General features: G+C 45.4%; 1 protein-coding gene and 1 non-coding gene across 2 annotated transcripts; both read left to right on the forward strand.

Annotated features, from left to right (window-relative positions):
* The first annotated feature begins 56 nt into the window (after positions 1–56).
* On the forward strand, positions 57–24,180 carry NCAPD2 (non-SMC condensin I complex subunit D2). The gene is made up of 31 exons (XM_040573118.1): positions 57–245; positions 516–591; positions 675–733; positions 1,170–1,351; positions 1,797–1,936; positions 2,261–2,388; positions 2,474–2,597; positions 2,679–2,826; positions 3,382–3,579; positions 4,109–4,243; positions 4,788–4,872; positions 5,471–5,642; positions 5,907–6,028; positions 6,968–7,177; positions 9,083–9,257; positions 10,923–11,007; positions 11,164–11,297; positions 12,267–12,399; positions 13,939–14,023; positions 14,127–14,288; positions 14,540–14,757; positions 15,946–16,057; positions 16,361–16,484; positions 16,703–16,858; positions 18,739–18,916; positions 19,935–20,029; positions 20,805–20,885; positions 22,974–23,160; positions 23,423–23,549; positions 23,683–23,850; positions 24,044–24,180. Exons 1-31 carry the CDS (start codon positions 119–121, stop codon positions 24,124–24,126), a joined length of 4,209 nt encoding a protein of 1,402 aa, XP_040429052.1. The 5' UTR covers positions 57–118; the 3' UTR covers positions 24,127–24,180.
* Positions 774–1,095, forward strand: LOC121064252. The gene has a single exon (XR_005816450.1). It is a non-coding gene; the product is annotated as a small nucleolar RNA U85 (small nucleolar RNA).
* Positions 24,181–24,341: the final 161 nt, after the last annotated feature.

The following is a 24,341-nucleotide window of genomic DNA, read 5'->3' on the forward strand; positions in this document are numbered from 1 at the left end:
GCGGCGATTGGGCGAGGCGCTGGAGGGCGGCCTCTTTGCCGGGCGCTGATAGGCTGAGGCGGCGCGAGGGGCGGGGCGACCGCGGCCCGCGCGGGCAGTTCGGAGCAGCCTGGCAGCCATGATGGCGGCGCCGTTCGACTTCCAGCTGCCCCTGGTGGCCGACGACCTGCTGCGGGGCGGCGGCGTGGGGCGATACGTCGTGCAGGACGTGCTGTCGGTACGGGAGCTGCCGCCAGCGCTGACGGGTAGGGCCCTGCGCACCCCCCCAGCGCCCAGGCGAGGGCTCGTCGCCATCGCCGCTATGTCCCCACCCTCAGCCCCGCCCCCCCAGCCCCCCTCAGCCCCCCCCAGTTCACCTCAGCCCCTCCAACCCCCTCAGTCCCCCCTCAGTCCCTCCCTCAGTCCCCCTCAGTCCCCCCCCCAGCCCCTTTCCAACCCCCCCCCCAGTCCCCTCCCTCAGTCCCCCCCCTCAGTCCCCCCCCAGTCCCCCTTACGCCTGCCGTGTCTCCCCACAGCTTTCCGGGCCGCTTTCCGGGCGCAGGGCGCGCTGGCCGTGCTGCAGCACTTCGACACCGTGTACAGCCTGCTGCGGTGAGTATCGGGGGGCTGCCGGGGGGTGCTTCCCCTCCCCGGGGGTCTGTGCACTGCCCTGACGCGCTGTGCTTGCCCCGCAGCAACTTCCGAGCCGTGGCGGCTGCCCTCAGGGAGGATACCCTGGAGCTGATGATGCAAGGTGGGTGCCTGCCGAAATGGGGGTTTGCCCTCGTTCAGCAGCTCCATGATGATATAAAGGCTAATGTGACTTGACCAGCTGGGTTGCGCCCTCAGCCCATTCCTGTGTATGGGTCTGTAATCTTGGTGGGCAACGCAGAGCTGTGCGTGCTCGCTGTAAGGGCAGGCCGACAGAAAATCCCCTTCCCCGCATCCCTGGAAGGCAAATCCTAGGGGTGCATCAGCTCCGAGCAAGTGCTTCTCGGAGCTGACGGGGGGGCTGCGGGAACAGGATAGGAGAGTGTTCCCAGGTTTGGGTTGCAGGGGGCAACCCATGTTACAGCTGGCAAGATGTGAGCACACATCTTTGGTAATCTGATGGCTGCTCTACGTTTCTGACAGCGAGGATGTCTGAGGAACCTGGCCAAAAGTACTCATCTCTTTGTACCTCCCTCCAGTGGTATCCCATTATTCAAATGAACTTCCTGCCATCTTGGGTGATTCTGGGCTGAGCCACGCAGACTGCACTGCTCACCGGAACGCTCTAAAGATGAACTGCTATTTGCTGACTGGCCTGTTGGAAGCCTTTGAAAAGGAAACCTTCAAGAGTAGGTTGGCAGAGGTGGATCCTGGCGGAAAGGTAGGTGAGAAGACTGGGGAGAAAACAAGGTGATAAATGTAGAAAATGCATAAGCTTGCTAAAATCTGTCTCAAATGGTATAACTGTGTTTATTTAAACATGAAGCTTGCAAGAGCGGTATTTCTGTGAAATCCTTGGAAGACAGACAAATGTGTGCCTAAACATCAGTCGGGACTCAAATGCCCAGACCTCTGCTTCACTCTTCAGTGTCTGGCTTGCACTTAGTATGCCAGCATTTCCTTAAGAGTTCTCTCCTGTGCTCAGAGATGACAGCAATGGTTACTTGGTGTGGGCATATAAACGTCTTATACATCTTAATGTATGCCTCTCAGTGTTGTAGAGTTTAACAGCTGTGTTCATTTTCAAGGGAAGCAGGATGATGGAGTTTTGTTTTTTTTCTGTTGTCAAGCTACTAATGTATTACATCACATAATTTTCTTTCTAGAACAAAAAGAACTGTGCGAAGATCTCTGGATTCTCGTGGGAAGAGGAGAGGGAGCCGCTCTTGCGTCTGTTCAACCAGTTGCTGCAGCTGGATCTCCGTCGGCTTTGGGGTGGTGTGGTGGTAGAAGAAGATTTTGTCAAGTAAGGGAGCGCTGAGAAGGGATGGGATGGAGTGGATGTAGGTGTGGGAAGAAGGGATTAAATGTTAAATCTGCCAGTGAGCTGGTGTTGCAGCCTTCTGCAGGATGCATGTCACTGGGAGACTGAGGAAACTGAGGCAGAAGTGAGGCATTTAGGAGCCACTTCATTTTCTCATGTAGAATTCAGTTGTTTGTTGCTCAGTTTCTTAAGGATACTGGAGAATCTCTCTGGTCTCAGAGAGATGTGTACCTAGTGCAGTTTGCTAGGCTGATGTTGGTGCAAACTGCAGTAGTGAAGTTGACTGTCTCTTCTGTGTGGCTTTAGCTTAATGACGGGAAGCTGCTACCGTATCCTGGAGAATCCAGGTATCGGTCTCCAGAAGTATCGGGCCACGCGGGATGCAGTGACACATCTGCTTGCTACAGCTTTGACTCACTATGATCACATGTTCAGTGAGTTCCTGCTTTTTCTGCCTTCTTCTGGAAGCTGTTCCCAGGTATTTTCCCTGACCTCTTTCTCCCTCCTTTCATCCTAAAGGTGCTACTCTGAAGATCACACAGATGCTGCAGCACTTTGAACATGTGGCCCCAGTGTTTGTTCAGGCTGTGACTGTCTGGGCTACAGAGTATGGTCTGAAAAGTATAGTGGGTGAACTTCTGAGGTGAGAAAAATACACCAAGGCTTCTTTTTCTAACCCTGGCAACTCGAGGTGCCCTTTTCCTTGTGTCATCTTTCTGTGCAGGGAAATTGGACAGAGAAATCCACAGGATTTATCTCGTGATACTTCTAGAGTGAAGGGTTATGCCACCTTTATAACTGAACTTGCTGAACAAATTCCTGCTCTGGTGCTATCCAACATAAGTGTTCTGCTGCGTCACTTGGATGGGGAGGTACATTTGCAAAACGTTTACCTGTCTGGAGAAGTCAAGTAGTGGAAGTGTTGCTCTCCAACTTTTTTCTTTTTGAAAACAGGACCTCTTTTACAGAGATTAAGTAGCCAAAACCTGGCCTTTGGAATAGATCATGGCCTTCCCTAAAACATACAAACATGATGTCTAGTCTCTGTCACTTCCAGACATCAGAGAACCAGAGACTGCTTACTGGTCTGAGATCCCAGCTGTTGTCCCTTGTTCTTCAGTACTGAATGGGTTTGGCTGTCATCATGTTACCTTTCACTAAAGTGCCCTTAAAACCTTAAGCGGTTTTCATGTCAGTCCTCGGTTTCATATCAGACCTAGCTGGCTAGCAGGGCTGGATTGCTCAGTCTTGCAAGCACAGACATGTTCAGTTGTTCATGTTTCATTCCACGAAGTCTGGAATGGGGAAATTCACTCAAGACTTGAGCATGGGACTTAAAAGACCCAAACTCTGGGCTGTCCTTTCCATTGGCATACCAGGTCATGCTTTCTTTTCTGTTCCTGGTTGAACAACTCCTCTCTTCACAGAATTACTTGATGCGAAACGCCGTTCTGGCAGCTATGACGGAAGTGCTGCTGCAGGTGCTGAATGGTGACCAGCTGGAGGAAGTTGCCCGTGGTACTCGGGACCATTTCTTGAGTATGCTGCAGGACCACATCTGTGACATCAACGGACTTGTGCGCAGTCGGGTGCTGCAGCTTTTCACCCGAATTGTTCAGGGTAAGGTAAGTGTGGTGCAGAAGTGGTATTGCCTTAGTCACCCTCTCCCCTGATTTGTTTTCTAAGGGAATTTCTGTCACCCTGTTCTTTGTTTGCAGAGACTGGAGTATAAGTGAGAAAGATACTGTCCTCCAAAGGAATTGTCTGCAATTCCTTTTCACAAGAGACCAAAGATTCTAGGGTTAAGGGAAGTGGGGAACAGAAATTGCATGCTTGTTATTACTGGGACAGAACAGAAGGAAGCGCATGTTGCGCAAAGACTTTCTGGACAATGGTATGGGAATACATAGCACCGGAAATATTGGCAAACTTGGCAAACCTAATCTAAGTCCTTGCTTTCAACAGAAGTCGTACCAGATGTATGGAGGTCCCTTCAGACGCAGATTTTTTTATGAATCTATAATCTGTGCCTTTCAGTAGACAAGCTTTTCAGTAGAACAGCATGCGGGTATATTAATGTGTCTGCGAGAAAACAACTTCTTGCAAGTCTCCAGAGCTTCTTGATAACTTGTCTACACTGTCATTGTGCCCTAGGCCCTGCCTTTGACTCAGTTCCAGTCTGTGGTATCGCTGGCTGTTGGGCGTCTCAAAGACAAAGCTGTGGTGGTAGTTAAAAATGCCATCCAACTCCTGGCTGCTTTTTTGTCCAACAATCCCTTCTCCTGCAAGGTAATTCCTACTACTATGCTACATGTCTGTTTGCAGGCTGAGTATCTGCAGTGTGTTATAGGCAGGGCAGCACTCTTTCTGTACCTTGTGGAAGAGGCAGTGTAACCTTTAACGCTGCTAGCAGGAGCTTTCAGAGTTTTCTGTTGTTCAGGTCTCACATTCTCTGGCTCTTCGCTCACTTGGTGTACTTGGTGTAATTGATAAGTATGCAGGACCACAAGGGTTGTGGTCTTGATTGTGGAAAAACCTGCAGCAGTTTGATGTGAATTCACTGTGGGATTTCTTTCCTTAGGATCAGAATTAGGCTTTAGAACATTCTACGCAGAGCTGCAGTTCTTCACATTCAGCTGCACCTCTTCCTGACTTTCTGAGGCTTAGACTGGCGTTTTACAGCAGCAGCCATTCTAGGATAGTGACCTGAGTCTGCTACTTCAGTTTCCAAGATACAGATGTTCTGAGGGGATTGATAACTTAAAGCAGAGAAACGAGAATTCTCGAAAAAGAAGGTTAAGTAACGTATTTCTTCTCTTCCTGGCATCCTCAGTTAAGCTATGCTGACTTGGCTGACCCACTCAAAAAAGAGGTGCAGAAGCTGCAAGAAATGAGGGACCGTTGCAGAGAAACTGCAGGTAACTTCTCTTCTTCCCCTTTGCCCTTTACAAGGTGTACCTTGTACTGTGGCCAGTAGGAGTTATTCTGTGCTTATTTTTTTTTTGTCATCTTACACTTGCTCCCAGATTGCAGTGGCTTTTGTCTCAGATCTTACTCGTATGAGACAGTAAGCCAGGTAACTGGAAATAAACTCAAAAAAGTTTGTTATGTTGTAATAAAAGGACCTTATGAATGTTCTGTTAACAGGGTAAGAACTTAAAACCTCTATGAACATCCTCCAGAACTTTCATTGTCAGCTATTCAAGGAGTCCTGGCTTCATCCAGGTGTTAGGTCCAATATTAATTTAAACTTGCTTAACCTTGTGTCTCATGCTGCCTACAAAGCAATAAATAGCAAATGATGGTTCTCTCAGCTGTCACTCTTCCCTTCAATGTATTTTTTTTATGCCAAATTCTTGTCTATTCATATTCTTGCCTGGATGGGATCAGCAGTGGGAATAGTGTCTTGTCTGTGGGGGGAAGAAAGTGTAGGATTACTTCCAGATGAGTTTTCGTTCCCTGCTTAGGGTATCATTTATGTCTTCTCCATTCCGCATTCTCCCTGTTTCATTATAGCTCCAGCAATCACCCCAGAGGAAGAGTGGGAAGCAATGCTGCCAGAAATTAGAGCTGCCACAAAGCAGCTCCTACCACTTCAGGAAGAAGAAGATGAGGTGCTGGAAGTTGAAGAAACAGCAGAGGGTACATCAGAGCAAATCACTGGGCTTCTGAAGAAGCTGAATTACAAGTAAGAAGTCTATGCAGTTTGAGAGAGGTTTTTATAACAAGGGCTATGTCAGTCGACCATTCTTTATTTGAGGAAGGTTTGAGCTTCAGGGTAAAGGGATGATTTCCAGTAACGTTACTCCATGGGAGGAGATTGATGAGGGTACCCAGCACAACATGCTGTCAGGAACTGCTTTCCCAGGTGTTTAGGGCAAAGCTGGATGTTTTCACTTGTTTTCTGTCCTAACGGGTTGCTGACGTTCTGTTGGGCAATGTTGTCGTCCAGGAGTGCAGTCCGCCTTACGCAGAAGGCCCTGTGCCGCTTCCAAGGGAAGGAGCCCTTTATTAGTTCCGAGGAAGAAAATGAGGAGGCAACAATCCTGGGCATTCTGAAGACACTTTACATAGGTAACTGCAGCAAACTAGTCTTTCGCTTCCCTGAGTTCAAGCTGGTACCAGAGTTAGACCAAAACCCTCTGGAACACCATATCCCTTTTTTTTGACTCGTAGACTTTAGTTCTGCATGTACTTGACAGCTGGATTATTGACTGTTTTATCAGTTCTGGTGGGAAATGTTCAATGTTCCCACTGGAAGTGCATTTCTAATGTTTTAAGTCATATCATATCTGCTATGGGGGGTGAAGCCGGTGTTAATCCACTCATGCACTTCTGTCCTTTCTGAATTTGTCTGGAGTTCTGCCTCCTGAACTGGTGGTGGCACATAATGCTTACTATTGAGCAAGTATAGGATTCAAGCGAAGTCTTATTTCTCTAGGGCTCGTGCTTCTGGTTATATTTTAAGACTTGCATGCTTTATCTTTTGTATTTGGTTCAGAATAAGGTCTCCTAGCTAATCCCCTTGAACTCATTTCTATTTAAACTACTATCTAAATAATAATATAATATTAAGTTTTGTCAGTTCCCCAGACTTGCACAACCTTTGCTACAGAGTAGTAGTTTTTGCCTTCTCTGTACTCTGCCCTAATTCCCTTTTAGGCCCTTGTCCATCTTTGGGGATCTGTCAAGTTCAGATTAACTCCTTCATTGTTTTACAGAGTTTGAGTAAATTGGACAATGCCTTTCCCCACCCCTGTCTTAGCTGGTATTTGTGGTGCATCGTGTTGTAGTACCAGAGTTTATAGCATGTTGAGATTTTGTCTTTGTAGATAAGTCTGTTGGCAAAATCTGTAACTTTTTTATTTGCTTTTTGGTTTTGTTTTTTGTGGAAGTCTCTTGATTGTTACAACATGTCAGTATGGGGTGGAAGGAGAAGAGTTAAAATGCCCCGAGCTGTGCCTGTTTCTCTTGTACCTTCAATACTGTTAACAAACAAGTGTTTATGCCCAGGTAAGAACAATGAGGATTCTCCATGTGACAACAGTAGTCTTACAATCGAAGAAGTTGCGCCCAAAGAGCAGCCTCAAGAGCAGGCTCAGACAGAGCTGGTCAAACAGGAGATGTTGGTGCAGTATCTGCAAGATGCTTACAACTTCTCAGTGAAAATCACAGAAGCCCTGAGCCTGGTCAGCAAGCTGATGTATGAAAATTCTGTCTCAGGTGTGTGACATAGCCATGGGGCCATTTTTTTCTCCCTTTTTAAAGTTTTCTAGGTCCCTCCTCTTGCTGAAGAGATGTAGGAGTGGTGGGACACCAAGGAAAAGGCTGGAAGAGCTGCTGTTTACTGAGCAGATGTCACAGGCTCTGGAACACTGGGAACAGAAAGCACCATCTAAACTCGTGTTGTGGAAGGGTTGCATTAGGGTGTGAGTAGGCTTTCAAGGCATGTGTAGGATTGATTTTTTTTTTTTTAAATATCAGGATTTAAAAAAAAATTACCAAAATTAATTTATGTAGGCTTCCCCTCTCTTGTGGGAGGAGATACTCATCTCAGCTGAGGTTCTCCCAAAGTAGGCATGGCAAGTTAAGCAGGGTTCTGTTACCTGCTTGATGCCTTGATGCTGCTTCAGATGTTACACTGGGTAAAAGAGGGGAACTGAGCAGCATGTCTCATTAACATCACCCCTCCTTAAACTTTATTCTGTAGCCAAAAGCAATCCTTGTCAGCAGGTCCTATGGCCTGGTCCTTTTTAGTTCTGTACCTTCAGTACAAAGGTGGAGTGATGAGTAGTCCCGAATAGGGTTAATTCAGCTACTAATGTTAGACTTTTTTTTTTTGAAGTGCTTGTCATGAATCAACACCCCTGCAGTAGGTGCAGGGTACAAATCCCTCCTTCCCCATCCTCCCTGGCTCATCCACTTGCCCCAGCCACTCATATTTCTGGAGCATGGGTGGCTCTGAACACTACAGCATCTTAGCATCATGCAGATGCTTCTGGGGCTTCACCTGTGATGACTTCATCTGTATTGAGAACTTGTATCTTAGCCGTACTAAGCATGCAGGCTTCCTTCAGCAAGGTTGGGATGCTTTTAGCTGATTGCACACACAAGAATGAACTCTTGAATTCAGCGTCTTTATGGGTCACTTGTAGTTTAAGGGTAAGAGACTGCCCCTCAGCTGGTGTTTCAGTGCCTGATTTTTGGTTGGTTTGTTTTTATGGTTGCAGTTTTTACTAGCTTTTGTCCTATGCTGTAATAGAAGGATGGCAAGTTAGATGTCCAGGCAGTATGCTGCTGTGGTATTGAGTGGGACTAAGGGATGTGTATGTTCAGATTTAATTTTTTTAAATTAAGATTTAAGATATGAAGATGCAATTTTATTTTTCTCTGGTAAGTGTGTACCTTCTGGTGTGACTGGGGGCAGCACAAGCATAGCAGATTGTCTAGACACAAACACTTTCATGTCTGGTAGGGGTACAGCCTCTTTATTGAGACGTTATTTTGCCCATACTGCCATAAGCTTCCACTTAACCAGAGTTCAGACTCTATAAACTGTTCATTGTACAAACTCTCTAATCATTACTGTGGCTTTCTTGTGAATGCACTCTAACTTAATGTGTTTTTTTTCTTGTCTTATGAACAGAAGACTGGGCAGTGTATTTTCAGGAATTGTCAAGTTAGAATCAAGTCATGTTATTCCTTATACATGGCAAATACTTTGTACCCCATCGATACATCATGTACCTTAGCTGTTCTGGTTACAACATTGTACTGAGATAGCTCCTTTTTTATCTGCTGTGACCAAAAGATCTTTTTTTCAAAGCTGTTGTTTCCTAGCATAGATTTTTTTTTTTTTCCCGCAATGTGGCTTCTGTGTTCATTTCCTAGGTTTATCATGTCACGTTTAGCTATAATATTGTTAACCTATGCCCAGTTCCTCCAGGACATCTGTATCTTTGTACTAGGGACCCTATTCTGACTTAAGTCACCTGCAGACAGTAGCAGTGATCTTAGATGCTCGTAGGGCTAGCTGTGAGAGCAGTGTGCCTATGAATATGTTTTAATGGCCTTTGTAATAAGGATAAGGAAGAAACTTCACTAACGCAACTATTTTTTCCTCTGCAGTGGTTCAGGAAGCCATTGAGTTCTTTGTGACAGTCTCCCGGTTTGGTGTGCCCCAAGCACTGCTTGGAATCCGCAGGATGCTCCCCCTCATATGGTCAAAAGAGCCTGGTGTTAAGGAGGCTGTGCTGAATGCCTACAGGCAGCTCTATCTGAGCCCAAGCGGGAATTCAGAGAGGTATGGGACATCCTATTCAGAGGGCTTTTTTTCTCCTTTTTCCCTCTCCATTTTCCTTCCTTTGGGGAGCTGTTGGAAATGGGATATGGACAGAAAGAGAAATCGAAGTTGCCACGCTTCATGCTGAGCTGAAATGTAAGGTTTGTGTCTACTAGTGAAGGTGTTTTCTCTTTGAACTGTTACTAACACTTGTGCAGTTCTGATGTGTTTTTATATATATGGGTATCCTAGTGTTCCTGTGGGACTTATTGATGAGCTTCTGCTTTTGGTTTGTTGTAGTATTCACATGTAGGAAGTTAATGCAGCAGAACTCCACATGAGACCTTACAGGAGACAAAGCTATGAAGTATTTTAAATGAAACTGCTATCAGGTGCTCACGCTGAACTTTCTCATAAATTTCACTCATACAAAGCACCACACCAGGAGATCATTTGAACAGATGCCTGAGTAGGATCCCCATGTGTTGATGTCAAGGGGCGTCAGCTATTGAATATTTGTCATGTCAGTTGGGTTCTTGATTGGCAACAGTGAACTGACTTTTGGACAGGTTTTCAATCCCTTATGGGATCAGCCCATAGCAGCTGACTCCCAGTCTTGGAGACATGGGACTTCACCCTCCTTGGGCAATGTTGTAGCCCAATGTCTGTTCCTCTATTTTTATTTTTTTTTAACAGTATTGTCTCTCTTGCCATTGGGTGGTTATAAGAGGAGTAGCATACAACTTGGTGTAAACTTAAGAGTTTTTGTTCCCAAACCTCAGGGTTTCTGCTGACAAGTCATGCATGCTATAGTCTTTATTTGAGTGTAGGCATTCTGCTTCTGATGTAAACAACACATTCCTTGGTGTTTACTAGTTTTCTTGCTGTCACTTTTGTCCTTGATTTTTTTTTTTTTTTCATTAAGACAGTTTCTTTATCTCTCACGCTACATGAGGTTGGTGTTTTTTTTTTATTATGGTTCAGGTGCTTTCACACACATTTCATTCAAACCAATCTTAAATCTTTCTGTAATAAACCTCTGCACATAGAGGGTGAAAGGATGTTAATGGGGTCTTTATTTGTTGCTGTTACCAAGAATTTGGGGAGTGGGAGCTGGGTGCCACTTGCATGCTTGTTATTCCACACCAGAGACAAGCTGAATCTTCCATGTAGTGTTGGCACTTGCTCTTTTTTTCTTAGCACTTGACCACATGCAAATACTGTTGGATGCATGCTCACTTAGATGAGTGTGATCCCTGGTGAGAGGTACCATACCTCACCCTCATTACACCACCAAGGCAGCAAACAGCATACCTAGTAATGACTGGAGATGACTCCTGCAGATTGATCTCGGGCCTTATTTATTCACAGAGAGTTTTGCAGTTTCTTATGCTCTAGTGAGTAGTACTGTGACTTGTGGTTAAGAGGAAACTGGGAAGTGGCTGGTGAGTGCCTCTTGTTGGGCATTCGGTGCGGAGCATTGAGAAGAACAGCAGTGGACTTCTGAGCTCATGGCGTGCTTGCTGAAATTTGGTCTGGGTGACTCTGAGAACTCTAGCTTATGGAAGGGCAAGTTTTTTTGTCCCCAGGAATCAGATCTGATATCTAATAGTTGTCCTCAGCTCTCTGAGTGAGTGAGTAATCATGACAGTTGCTCTTTCTTTTTTTTTTCCTTTCCCTTCAAAGGGCCAGGGCCCAGAACCTGGTGCATTCTCTCTCTCTCATCATGGTGGATGCTTCGCTAGGAACAATACAGTGCTTGGAAGAAATAGTGAGTATTTGCTTGGTCTGGGTTTAGATTGTATTTGTGATCTTAAATATCTGTTATGTTAAAATGGCAGTCGTTGCTGTGAATGTCTTTGTTGGTCTGAAGTCCACCCATCCTCCTCTGCCTCTCACTGCTCGTTTTATTGTATTTCTTTTCCAGATCTCAGAGTTTGTGCAGAAAGATGAAATAAAACCTGCTGTGATCCAGCTGCTGTGGGAGCAGTTCACAGAAAAGTTGCAGTGCTCGCCTCTAGAACGACGTGCAGCTGTGATGCTGCTGGGGTTGATGGCACGGTGAGCCTAGGGCCCAGTGTGATCCTGTGAGTGAGAGGATGTAGAGGGAGTTGACTTTTTTGAAAAACTGTTGGTGCTGCATCAACTGACTCAACTGACCCTTGGTTCTGCAGCCTTAAAAAATAGTAATCAGATCATTTGTGTTTTGAGAAGAATCATGAGAAGCTGCTGAAAGGAGATGCCTAGAGCCTTAGCATGGTGGGAAAAGAATCTGCTTCCCTTTCTGTGGTCAAAAAGAGTGTAATGGCACTATAATTTATTTTGTTTAAATAATTTATAATTTCATTTCCTCCACCTCACAACCTAGTAACCCTTAGGCATTTAGCTTACCTGCTAGTTTCTTGTTGCTCTTCCTACTTCAGTCATTCATCAGTCAGAAATAGACCTTCATGACATTCTTTGTAAAGGTCTTGGCTCTAGTGTAAGAGCGAACAGGCACTTCTACAATTTGAGTATTAGATATTTCTCCCAAGGTATTTCTACCACCCCATTCCATGTGCTTGCAGCAAAATTGTAAACATAAATTCAAAATTAAGATACTTTTAAAATCATGGAATTTCTACGAAAATGTAGATTTCTGGGGTATCTCATGAGGGGATATCTGGGCCACTGTGTTTCTAGACCATGGGTATATTTGTGGAATAAGAACAACGCTTTCTTCTCCAGAAATCTGTTAAAGGGGGTGATTTTTAGCTTTTGTTTTAACCCATTAGGATTATTATTTCTTCAAGGTTCCTTTTTAAATATGTTAAATTCTGTTTTTACCCTCTTCACTCTGTCAATTGTACATTCTAAAGAACGGACCTAGTGTCACAGGTAGAACGGGGAGGTGGGTGTAAAGATTTTTCTTTTTTTGTCCCCATAAGGTACTTTCCATAAGGTACGAGGAGCATTTCTATTGTCTATGTATGTTTACAGTAAACTTTAATCAGCACCTCACATAACACTCCTGTGTCTTCTATTCCACAGAGGGAAGCCAGAGATCGTAGGTAGCAACTTGGATGTTTTGGTGACAGTAGGGTTGTCTGAGAAGGTATGTGAAGACTATTGCTTGGCGCAAGAAGTATGCAATACAATCTCCAAACTTGCCAGTAACCGTAAGGTAAGACTTCCAGTTTGCCCATGAGGTCACAGTAATAGTGGTTTAAAAAAGTGGGAAGTAGCTTATACTAAGAAAAGAAATAAGAGAGAATTTTACTAGCTGGGGAGGGGGGTATTTTTTTGGTTGTTGAAATAAGGTAGGTTGAGACCATTCAGCAGCACTGTTAGAAAAGCTTATCACACATCAGTGAACATGCAGTAAAAATTTTCATTATTCAACAGGTTGAATTCAAAGTAGCAGAGAGTCCAGTACACAAGAAAATCTGTTTTTCTTCCACTTCTCTCAGTCAGACTCCCAGTTCTAAGCTGACTTGTGTCTCCTTGGTCTTGGAGTCCTTTCATCTACTGGTATTTTCTGCTGTTGTTGCCTTTACCCTCCCTATTAATTGATATTTGGGAGTGGCAGCTGTACAGCTGAGCATAAGACAAAAGATTTTCAAACTCATTCACGTTGTAACTGGTGACCTATCACATGGCTTCTCTGTCAAAGAACATTTTATACCTTTTCCCCCGAAGTGCATTAACAAATAAAAGCTTTTTTCTTTTTTGACTCAAATATTTAGGGCATTTCAATTCAGGAGTTCCAGTATAAAAGCAGCCCTCCTCCACGCAACATGATCATTCTGTTTGAGAATGCAGACATTAATGCATTAATGCAGGACCTTCATGAATTAGTGGGCGTTACAGCGCTCTTAAATGTTCTGAAGATAGTTGTAATTTAATTTTAGGTTTACTTAACTCTGCAGTTAAGTTAGTATGTGAGAAGGGACTGATACTTGACTAACTGTGGTAGCTCTTCTGCCCCAAACCAGAAGTTTAGTATGGAGAGTAGGATTATAATAAATTGAGAAGTTTTGTTTCCAGCTAGTGAAAGCTGTTAAAACCTCAAGCAGTAGCTTCTTTTCATCAAGTATATCTTGATCAGATAGCCGCAGATGTTCTGGGATATCCAAGGCATTGTCAGGTTTGTTTTAGTAGTTCTCTGGGTTATCTTATTCCCAGGCTAATATGTAGTGGGAGTGATACAGAGTGTTCTAATCACTGTAAGTGCGAGGTGATGTTGGATCCAGAGCTGTCTTCCACTATTTCTAGTGATGATATTTTGCTTTTAAACAAAAGCTTATGGGTGCTGGAGTACCATACCCATAGCCAAGGGCATCTTGTTGATTTACCGTTGCTAATTCTGAAGATGCTCTAAAGGTTTCCATCTCCTTCATTATGGAGAATGAAGGAGCAAAATAACATCAAATATAGAAAGTCATTTTGAGATTTCAAGAGTTATTTTGATTTAAAGTGAAGTAGTGGAACTATCTGGTTTGGGGTCATCCTCTGGCCAAACTTTGAATCTGCACAGTGCTGACACAGTGTCTTCGAAAGTGTCAGTAATATCCCTGCTGTGTGTTAAGTTGCAGAGCTGTGCTGACTGTCACCGCCATGGGCATAACAGGCTTTTGATTGGGATTGTGCATACAGCAAGATTAAGTGCCAGGGAGGGCATGGGGGAGTTCCGTTGTGTGGTTAAGATCTATTCTCTCTGCAGCCAGCACTGGAGAGGAACAGAGCCCCTTTTCGACTGCCCCAGGAACACATGCTCTTTGGGTGCCTGACTGAGGCTGTGAGTAAAGGTGAGCTCAGGACAGCAGGAGGTTTGGAGGAGGTGGAGTTGGGCTGTGAGACAGCGTGTGCTGTTGCTGTTATGCATGGTACATGGCTCCATTTTCTCATCAGGCTTTGTACAGCCAAGTGGTGACTGGATCCCTTTCATGGAGGCAGCAATAACACTTATCTACCAGCTAGCAGAAGGGGCAGAGGAGATAAGTGCTCGCATCCTGCAGGTGTGCAGCCAGAAAGTTCTGGACAAGCTTCAGGAGGCTGATGGGCAGAAAGCTGGTAAGGAAAAAAGCTGGTGAAGAAAACCTGTACCCCTGGTTTCCAGTGCTGTGATGGGGTGGTTTGGAATAACTGCAGGAGGAGGACAGAGTTGAGGAGCTAGTGGAGATGTTGGCATGGAAGGATACGGGTGTTGTGAAGGGGTCTGTGGAGAATGAAGATGGGTTATACAGTTAATAAGATTTGGCAGTAACTGGTGGGCAGGGTAGAGTCCAAATTAATACTGAATTGCAATAATTTTTCTCCACTAGATCAAGAGGCTTCTCCCAGCAGAGTCTCTGATGGTTCTAGCAGTCTCCCTACGTTCCTGTTGATGCATCTCGTGTCCCTTGTGGGACAGGTGGCACTGCAGCAGGTAGCATATTTGGAGGTATCTGTGAGCGCAGAGCTGCGCAGACGCCGCATCCTCAAGGAGGAGCAGAAGACCAAGAAGAATTTTGACAGCAGCACAACAAAGCAGAGGCCTCGGGTGAGAACTGAGGTTTGAGGTGTTTTTGTCTGTCTGTTTGTTTTTGTTTTCTCCTGTGGGCTTTTCTAGTGTCCTGGCTACTGCCACAGCAAGCTTCTAGTGAGTACGTTCCTGGGATGCGTGAGGTCCAAGGTAACGCACGCTGTGGGAATAGAAGGGGACGTGGATTGGTCAAGGTTTGACAAGGAGAACTGAGATCTGTGACAATCCTGTTAAGTAAAATTCCAACTGCTCTTGGACTTGAAACAGGCAGCAGGGAGGAAGTGAAGGGTGTTATCCTAACCAGGTTTATCTTCCTGCTTCAGGAAAGTTTCCTCTCCACCCATCACCTCCTTTCTTAGCATCACAATCTTTTTGCAATTGCTGCTGGTGTTGAAGAACACCCATTCGTGCCCTGAGTTTTGCAAAAGGGCTTCTGGAACCTTGATCCGTAGAGTTTGAGGATCTACGGTCTCTGAGGGAATGATTATGAAAGTATTTAACAGTAGCCTTCTTACTGGGATCTGTGTGATACAAATACCATAGTCTACCTCAGTGTTTTCTGGAGTCCAGAAAGGTTGATTTCTTTTCTTTTTCCTATTCTTACTCAAGGAAAAGTCTTGTGTACTTAGGTTTCCAGTCTTTATTAGATGCCTACACTGCTGTGTTCAGAGAAACTTGTACTTCGTTTTCTCATCCACCCTGCTTATCAGTAACTTCCCACACACGGTGAGGTTACTATGAGATTTTCCCAGAAGTAGCAGTTGGATGCAGATTTGGTCCTGCAGATTTGTGTTGTTTTTTTCCTTGCCATAAGGTTCCTGTAATCTTGCTCACAAGGCCACCAATTCGAAGGCTGCTTTGATCTTCTTTCTTGCTTTTAGGATTTGCGTGTCCCTTGAATTGTGTTGGACTCGGGCATTGGTGCCAGGTGTGTCTTATTTCTGTCTCAGCTTGTTAGCTTCGGTAACTTAGACTTTCTTTGGTACTTGGTGGCATTTGGACTAGCAAATCCTGGATACCCTTCACAGCTTCATTTAATTCTTAGGAAAAAGCGGGTTATAAAATTATCTGTCAGTCTGTTCTTCCAAACTGTAGTCATGCTGCTGGCGACTTGCATTGCACCTCTTCTCTAAGAGAGAAGTAGTTCATGAAGGAAAGGATTATTGTTGCCCATCATCTTCTTTCACAATTGTCCTTTCTGCACAGAGCACAGGAAATGAGACCACTATGGAAGAGGAACTGGGCCTTGTGGGAGCCTCTGCTGATGACACTGAGGCTGAGCTCATCCGCAGTATTTGTGAAACAGAACTTCTAGATGGTAGGTGTGGCTCCACTAAAGAGCACAGGTTCTGTCTGCAGTGACAGAAAGGGTACACTGGGTAACACATCTAGAAGGAGGGAGGCTGTTTCCTTCATAAATACTGTCATTTTTCTTCAGTATCAGTTTCTGTGTGCACTTTTTCTTTGTTCTGCCTCTCTGGAGTTGTTGTTTTGGTGGCAAAAGTAAATTATCCAGTTGGTATTGTCCTCAGGAATTCTGGGATAAACTGAGTAATTGTTCTTCAAGGGTACTGCTCAAATAGTGCTCACATATCTGCTGCCTTCATTCTCCACTCTCTAGAAAAGCACCTGTTTTCTGCCTTTGTTCCACTGGTGCTCAAGATCTGTAACAACCCTGGGCTCTACAGTGATCCAGCACTTAGAGCTGCTGCAGCCTTGACTCTTGGCAAACTCTGCATGATGAGGTAAAACGCCAGTAGTCTCTTCTAAACCTCCCTGGTACTAAAACACATGAAATGTTGCAGCTCCTTTGCAGTGGAGAGAAATAAAAAAAATAAATTAAAAACACGCAAAAGAGCTTTCATATATATATAAAAATATATTTGTTGTTGTTTTGGTCTCGCTAGTATCAGAGAGTGGGTTTTGGTGTCTATGCCTTCTTTCCTTTGCCCTGTTGCACCAGCTCTGAGTTCTGTGACTCCCACTTGCGCTTGCTGTTCACTATGATGGAGAAGTCCAGTCTGCCTGGTGTGAGATCCAACCTCATCATTGCAGCAGGAGATCTGGCCATCCGTTTCCCCAATCTGGTGGAGCCATGGACACCACATCTCTATGCCAGGTAATGCTGTGCTTATTGCTGGCAGCAGGCAGGTGATGAGAGCTCTGTGGAAGGGTGACACTGGGCCTCTGGAAGGTGAGAATGATATAGGAAACCAAATTTAAAAGTGTCAGTGCAGGGAGACAACAGAGAGCTGGCTTGTGGAGTAGGCTGTCATAGGTATTGGTGACTTACAGAAGGCAGCCAAGCATCAATACCGGTTGTTCTCTGGATACCCAGTGCCCTGAGCTGGCGGAAGGGGATGGGGAGCAGGATGTGGCCTTCGCTATTCAGGAGGAAATGGTTGGCGACCTGCTACAGAGCTTGGATGTGCGCAAGTCGATGGGGCCGGATGGGATGCACCCGAGGGTACTGAGCGAACTGGCGGAGGAGCTGGCCGAGCCGCTTTCCATCATTTATCGGCAGTCCTGGCTATCGGGGGAGGTCCCAGTTGACTGGCGGCTAGCAAACGTGACGCCCATCTATATGAAGGGCCGGAGGGCAGACCCGGGGAACTATAGGCCTGTCAGTTTGACCTCAGTGCCAGGGAAGCTCATGGAGCAGATTATCTTGAGGGTCATCACGCGGCACTTGCAGGGCAAGCAGGCGATCAGGCCCAGTCAGCATGGCTTTAGGAAAGGCAGGTCCTGCTTGACGAACCTGATCTCCTTCTATGACAAAGTGACGCGCTTGGTGGATGAGGGAAAGGCTGTGGATGTGGTTTACCTTGACCTCAGTAAGGCTTTTGACACCGTTCCCCACAACATTCTCCTCAAGAAACTGGCTGCTCATGGCTTGGACTGGCGTACGCTTCGCTGGGTTAGAAACTGGCTGGATAGCCGGGCCGAGAGAGTTGTGGTGAATGGAGTCAAATCTGGTTGGAGGCTGGTCACTAGTGGTGTCCCCCAGGGCTCGGTACTGGGGCCGGTCCTCTTCAATATCTTTATCGATGATCTGGATGAGGGCGTCCAGTGCACCCTCAGTAAGTTTGCAGATGACACCAAGCTAAGTGCGTGCGTCGATCTGCTCGAGGGCAGGAAGGCTCTGCAGGAGGATCTGGATAGGCTGGACCGATGGGCTGAGGCCAACTGTATGAAGTTCAACAAGGCCAAGTGCCAGGTCCTGCACCTGGGGCACAACAACCCTAAGCAGAGCTACAGGCTGGGAGATAAGTGGCTGGAAAGCTGCCTGGCAGAGAAGGACCTGGGAGTATTGGTTGATAGTCGGCTGAATATGAGCCAGCAGCGTGCTCAGGTGGCCAAGAAGGCCAACAGCATCCTGGCCTGTATAAGAAGCAGTGTGGCCAGCAGGTCTAGGGAAGTGATTGTGCCCCTGTACTCGGCTCTGGTGAGGCCGCACCTTGAGTACTGTGTTCAGTTTTGGGCCCCTCGCTACAAGAAGGACATGGAGGTGCTCGAGCGAGTCCAGAGAAGGGCGACCAAGCTGGTGAGGGGTCTGGAGAACAAGTCTTACAAGGAGCGGCTGAGGGAGCTGGGCTTGTTCAGCCTGGAGAAGAGGAGGCTCAGGGGTGACCTTATCGCTCTCTACAGTTACCTTAAAGGAGGCTGTAGGGAGGTGGGGGTTGGTCTATTCTCCCACGTGCCTGGTGACAGGACGAGGGGGAATGGGCGAAAGTTGCGACAGGGGAGGTTTAGGTTGGATGTTAGGAAGTACTTCTTTACCGAAAGGGTTATTAAGCATTGGAATGGGCTGCCCAGGGAGGTGGTGGAGTCACCATCCCTGGAGGTCTTTAAGAGACGTTTAGATGTAGAGCTTAGCGATATGGTTTAGTGGAGTACTTAGTGTTAGGTCGGAGGTTGGACTCGATGATCTTGAGGTCTCTTCCAACCTAGAAATCTGTGTCTGTGTCTGTATCTCTGGTAACTGTATGCTTCTGTCAGGTTGCGGGACCCCTGTCAAAGCGTGAGGCAGACGGCTGGAGTGGTGATGACTCACCTCATCCTCAAAGACATGGTAAAGGTGAAAGGCCAAGTGAGTGAAATGGCAGCTCTGCTTATAGACCCAGAAGAGGCAATCGTGAGAGTGGCTCAGAACTTTTTCAGTGAACTCTCCAACAAGGCAAGTGGATGATCAGGAACCTTAGTTCACAAGAGTGGAGGGAGGCTGGTGAAGGCTGGGTTAATGATGCAAGAGTCTGTATGAAGGTGTGTCAGTGGTGTAGAGATTGTCTGTCTCTCTTCTGTGTTGACTAAATGTTGGTAGATAAGGGAATTTTGCTAAATGAGTTTTGGTTTAACCCTAATGCTGTTGAATTTGACCTCGTCCATTCACATTGGAAACCAGGCTCCAAAGCAGAGCTTTTTTCCACTCACTTTTTTCTGCGTGCCCAGTTCAAGTTTGGGAACAGATTTTTCTTCAGTTTACCTTTACACCTTGTAAGAGTTCCCTGACTTTAGGGCTCAGTCAGTGCATCATCTCTGAGACCGTTGAAGGTTGCTCTTGGCTTTGTGACATTGAGATACTTAAATTGAGGCAGTTATAGTCCAAGCAGGTTAAGAGCCATAGCAGTGTTCCCCTCTGTATACTGTTTATTTGACATGAAGGCTGCTACAGGCCCTTCAGAGTTTCAGATTTACTGCCTGAGAGGCTGCAATGATGCTAAAACTTTACTGTCTTGGCTTGCTCTGTTAAAAGCTAAGCAAGCCACCTGACCACACTGGTTTCCCATCTCTGCAATGGCTTTGACTAAGCCACATAAAAGCAGTAGGAAAGGGAATCTGCCCTGGGTCCTTTCAGGCAAGGTGGGAGGCAGTTCTTTAAGCTGTGTTTGCTTCCTTTATCAGAACACTTTTGTGCTGGGATGTGACCAGGTTAGAAAAGAAAGAAACTGCATCCAGGTCTGCCAAAGAGCAGAGCTATTGCAAATCAAGAGTTGCAGTTGTAAGCTCCTTAGCTTTAGCAAAGTAGCCCTGGATAGGTTTGGCTGGCTGTGTACAGCTCGTTTCATGAAGCTAATGCTTTGAGTCAGTACTTTGGAGTGGGGAGAAAAGAGGTAATTTTAAGTGAACAGCTTATTTGTCTTGGCTCAAGCCATTCACAATTCTGTATCTCATGCAAAACCTTGTGTCCTGCACAGGGTAACGCCATCTATAACCTGCTTCCAGACATGATCAGTCGCCTCTCAGATCCTGACTGTGGCGTAGATGAAGAATCCTTCTGCACTATCATGAAGTATGTGAAATCTGAGATGAGGGTTAATGAAATCTGTTTTGACCATGACTACATTTATGCAAAGGGGGTGCCGTATCTAGGGAAGAGAAACTACAGTGACATACAAAATGCCTTTTCACTTGTTCTCCCCAGTCTGACTTTTCATAGTCTGCATCTGAAAGTCATGCCAAGGAAAATCAATTCTAAAGCCACATAGTTGGGGAGGTAGAAAGACTCCACAGAGAATTGCATTACAAGTTACCCAGAGAGGTTGTGGAGTCTCCTTCTCTGGAGATATTCAATACCAACCTAGATGCCATCCTGTGCAATGTGCTCTAGGTGACCCTGCTTGGTAGGGGGGGTTGACTAGGTCTTCAGAGGTCCCTTCCAACCTCAGCCATTCTGTGAAAGGAGCTGCTCAGAAGTAGACACTTCAGCCTTTTCAGCATCCCTCCTACCTCACACAGACATAAGCGCTTCTCACTCCAGACCTGCAAGAGTCTCTATTTTAGCTGATTTCTTAGTTTCATACTAGGCAGACACTCTTAGACAAACACGCTGTTTTAATTATGTCATAGCAGCTGTCCCACAACAGTGACTGTGATTACTACTTAAGCCATCAGCATAGAACACGTTTTCTCCTGAACAGTCTGAGGCATGCAGGGCTCTCTAGTCTTCATGTTTGAAGGACCACCCAGCTGATCACTGGGTAGAAGAGCTGCAAGCATGCAACTGTGTAGGCAAAAACAGGGCTTCCTCTCCGGGCTTTCAGCTTTGCTATTTTTTTCCTTTGCAGACATCTCTTCTCATATATTACAAAAGACAAACAGACAGAGAGCTTGGTGGAGAAACTTTGTCAGCGATTCCGGACTGCCAGGTGAGTTTAAATCCTAAATTTCCTGACAAGTAAGTCTGTTTGTTTTTTAAGAATTGTTAGAAGAAACCAGCTTCTATACAGTGGGGGTAACAGGCTCCCATCATATTCTTTATCTCACAAATGCTGAGATACAAGGAATAGAGACCTAATTCAGGTGTTGTTTTCTTTCCTCTTTTCCCCATCTTCCTCTTAAAAATACTTGAATAAGAACAGAAGGTCAAAGTTGTATATATTTATTATATTGTGATTGGACTCTCCCCTCATCTTGGGAGAAAGGTTTTGTGACAATTTAGATCTGCATTTTACCTTTACACCTTGTAAGAGTTCCCTGACTTTAGGGCTCCTAAACAGGACAGCTAGGCAAGGAGATACCCCAAGTGTGGCTTTTATGCACTTTTGTTGTCCTTCTTTAGAGGCAACGCAGCTAAGAAATTAATGTGTTCAACTGAGGAGTTGGAATCTCCTTATCAGTCCTGCCTGGGTTGATCTCTACCTAGCTGGGAGGCCTGTCCTTGTTCTGCGTGGATGAGTCGTTCAGTTCTAACTCTTGTGCCTGGGACTCCGTTTTATTGAGTGCTTGTGCTGCAAGATGTTTATTCCTTTGCTCTTCTTGCTCTGTCACATGTGTGTGTGCCTTGCTCATGGTGCTGATTACAGAGCATATAGTACAAGGCCCATCCCATGAATCTAGAGTATCTTTTTACTTCCCGTTTGTTTGATTTTGTTTTCTTATCGCTCCTTTCCCCCTGTTCCCAAAGAGGTAAATTCACTGACATAAATGTACACTTTTTTTCTCAAAGAGAAAAAGAAAGTAAAAGTGTATTTGCCTCTTTGCTGTATATTTTCATTGTTATCTTTATCTGCCGCTGGATTTGGCATACCTAGCTTTCCTCTGTTCCGATGGTTTTCCTTCTTTGTAGCTGTGACTTTGCCCTTGAGGTTTAAAGCTGTGTCTGCTTATCTTGGCCGTTTGTACACAGCGCCTGGGCATGTGACCTGCTCAGCTGCCTCAGGGAGTAGCATATTTCCCAGAAATAGTTGGATTTTGTTTCCTGAGCTGGAGTGGAGAGTGAACCCTCTCTCCAAAACTTCCTCCCAGGAACACTGGTGAGCTCTTCAGACCACACTTGTAAAGATCTTTCTGGGTGTAAGACACATCTAGCCTTTGTTAAACTGTTCTAATATTGCCATACCACAAAGATGATCAGCTCAGTGCACACTAGAGGTAATTCTAGAGCAAGATTCTCATTCAAGGCTAAACAGGAGCTTACCAGAAAAGACTTTTTAGCCACCATGCTTAGGATTTCTGGAGTTCTAAACAGCAGCATGCCAAGTATTATTGAGATGTTAAATGGAAGCACCTGGATGCTGCAGCTTTGTTCTCTATCTGTCCGCATTTGGACAGTGCATTCTGAATGTGTATATGCAAGCCCTCTGCTTTGTAAGCATGAATAAAAGAGGCTTCAACCTTGTATTTCTTCCTCCCATTCTGGTACAGTGAACTATATTAAAAATGTCAGTTTAGATCCTTTTTTAATAGTAACTTTCACTGGAATCTGGACGTTGTTGTCCTTTGACACAGCAGATACTGCTTGTTCACTTGCCATATTAATGAAAATAGCCTTCTTTATGCCTTTTAACTGGCCAGGAAAGACAATTTCAAATATAGCTTCTGCTTGAGACAGTCTCAAACATGAAAAATATGCGCAACCAGCTTTTTTCTTTGGTTTTTAGTTGAAATAAGACCCTTCAAGAAGAGTCCTCACCTCACTGAGTGTTTTTACTACTAGCCAACAATAACTTCTGACACCTTCTAAACAAACATCTGTGTTCTTTAACAGTGAAGCCTTTGTGTTTCTGACAGGCACTAAATCAGCATCTCTGGGATACAGCGGTTGTTGTGAAGTGCTTGGTGTGGCAGGGCACTCTGTAACAGATTTGTAACAAAATAGCATAAGTCTCATGTATTGAAGGGGAGAAACACCAGCAGGAAAATGCCTTATCCCCATGTGCTGTAGTTCTAGGTAGGATGTGTTCATCTTTGCACAGCCCTTTTCATATGAGCTAAGGGCAGTCTGTCTTTCCCAGGAATGAGCGTCAATATCGGGATCTATCCCACTGCCTTAATCTGCTTCCCATCTCAGAACGGGGCCTTCACAAGCTGCAGGACAACTTTGACTGCTTTGCAGACAAGCTACAAGACCCAGCTGTCTACAGTCGTTTCCAAGCGGTGCTGGTTCGATTCCGCCGAGCAGCCAGCAAACCTGAGACTAGAGTAAGGATGGTGGGAAGTGTCCACGCGAGGAAAACTGCTTTTTACACATAATGATTGGAAAGACATGCTATTCTGTGTTTAAACAGACTCTTCCTTGGTCTCAACAATTTATCAGAGATCATGATGGAAATTCTGGGGTAGGAAGTGGCTGTGCTGTGGATGTAATGGTTCTCTCTGTTTCTTCCCTACCCTGTTTCTGGGGTTTTTTTGTTTGTTTGTTTTTGGTTTTGTTTTGTTTTCCACTGTGTTACCTCTATACCAGGCTCTGGCTGAAGAGCTGGAGCAGAAGCTGTATGCCTGCCATAACCGAGGACTGGATTCAGCAGAGACATGCCAGGAAGGCAGTAGAACTCCAATGCCAGAGTCAGCCAAGCGAAGGCCAACAGCAGGTATCTTCCTTTTGAGACTGCAGTCTTTTTCCCCTATCCTGAAGTATAGCAGAGACACCTAGGGACTTTTCCTCACCCTTACAGACAGAAGGTCTGCTACCTTCCCTCTTTTTTTTCTTTTTTTTTTTTTTAGCAAGCTCACGCCGCCAGCCCCTGAGCACAGTCAACAGGGATGAGGATAAAGTTTTTGTCACCCCCCAGCCTCGCACCTTGCGGAACCGTAAGCCTACCCAGAAGAGCCGTCCACGCAAAAAAACTATTATCACCTTCTCCAGTGATGAGGAGAACAGCTCTGAGGATGGTAAGTCACTGGATATGTATGTCTAAAGGCAAAAGTGGAGACCTGGAGAAAGACTGTAGATATGGCACCTCAAGAACATTCCTCTGGAAGGGGTAGAGGGTGTGTAGGGATTCAGAGCACTGCATGGACTGGTGGTAGATTTCTCTGTTCAAGGTAGGGGAGTGCTGGTTATTGACACGCTTTACTCTCTTAGAGTTTTCAGCAGAATTAACAGAGGAAGAAACCCCCACCAAAACAACTCCCATCACCAGATCTTCAGCCCGACGGCTACGCTGAGGCAACAATCTGCCACTATCTGTAAACTAAAAATAAAGTTCCTTTCATACAACAGTCGTCTTCTCTTGTCTGAACTACCCAATAAACTTGTAGTGCTTTAAACAAAGAGAAAAGGGAAGTTGTGCACCAGGCTGAGAAGACCAAACCTATCTTTAGGTATCCCTATGAAGAAAGGCAGTGATAAGCACGGCTCCTGTTGTGACTGTTTGCCCTGG

The sequence above is a fragment of the Cygnus olor genome, chromosome 1 (assembly GCF_009769625.2).
Source record: "Cygnus olor isolate bCygOlo1 chromosome 1, bCygOlo1.pri.v2, whole genome shotgun sequence".
Lineage (NCBI taxonomy): Eukaryota > Metazoa > Chordata > Aves > Anseriformes > Anatidae > Cygnus > Cygnus olor.

Bases quoted from the DNA above. Each gene is read 5' to 3' on its own strand.
- NCAPD2 (XM_040573118.1), top strand. From the start codon at position 119: ATGATGGCGGCGCCGTTCGACTTCCAGCTGCCCCTGGTGGCCGACGAC. The intron at 592-674 runs GTGAGTATCGGG...CTTGCCCCGCAG, and splicing joins ACCGTGTACAGCCTGCTGCG to CAACTTCCGAGCCGTGGCGG. The intron at 2,389-2,473 runs GTGAGTTCCTGC...TTCATCCTAAAG, and splicing joins TCACTATGATCACATGTTCA to GTGCTACTCTGAAGATCACA.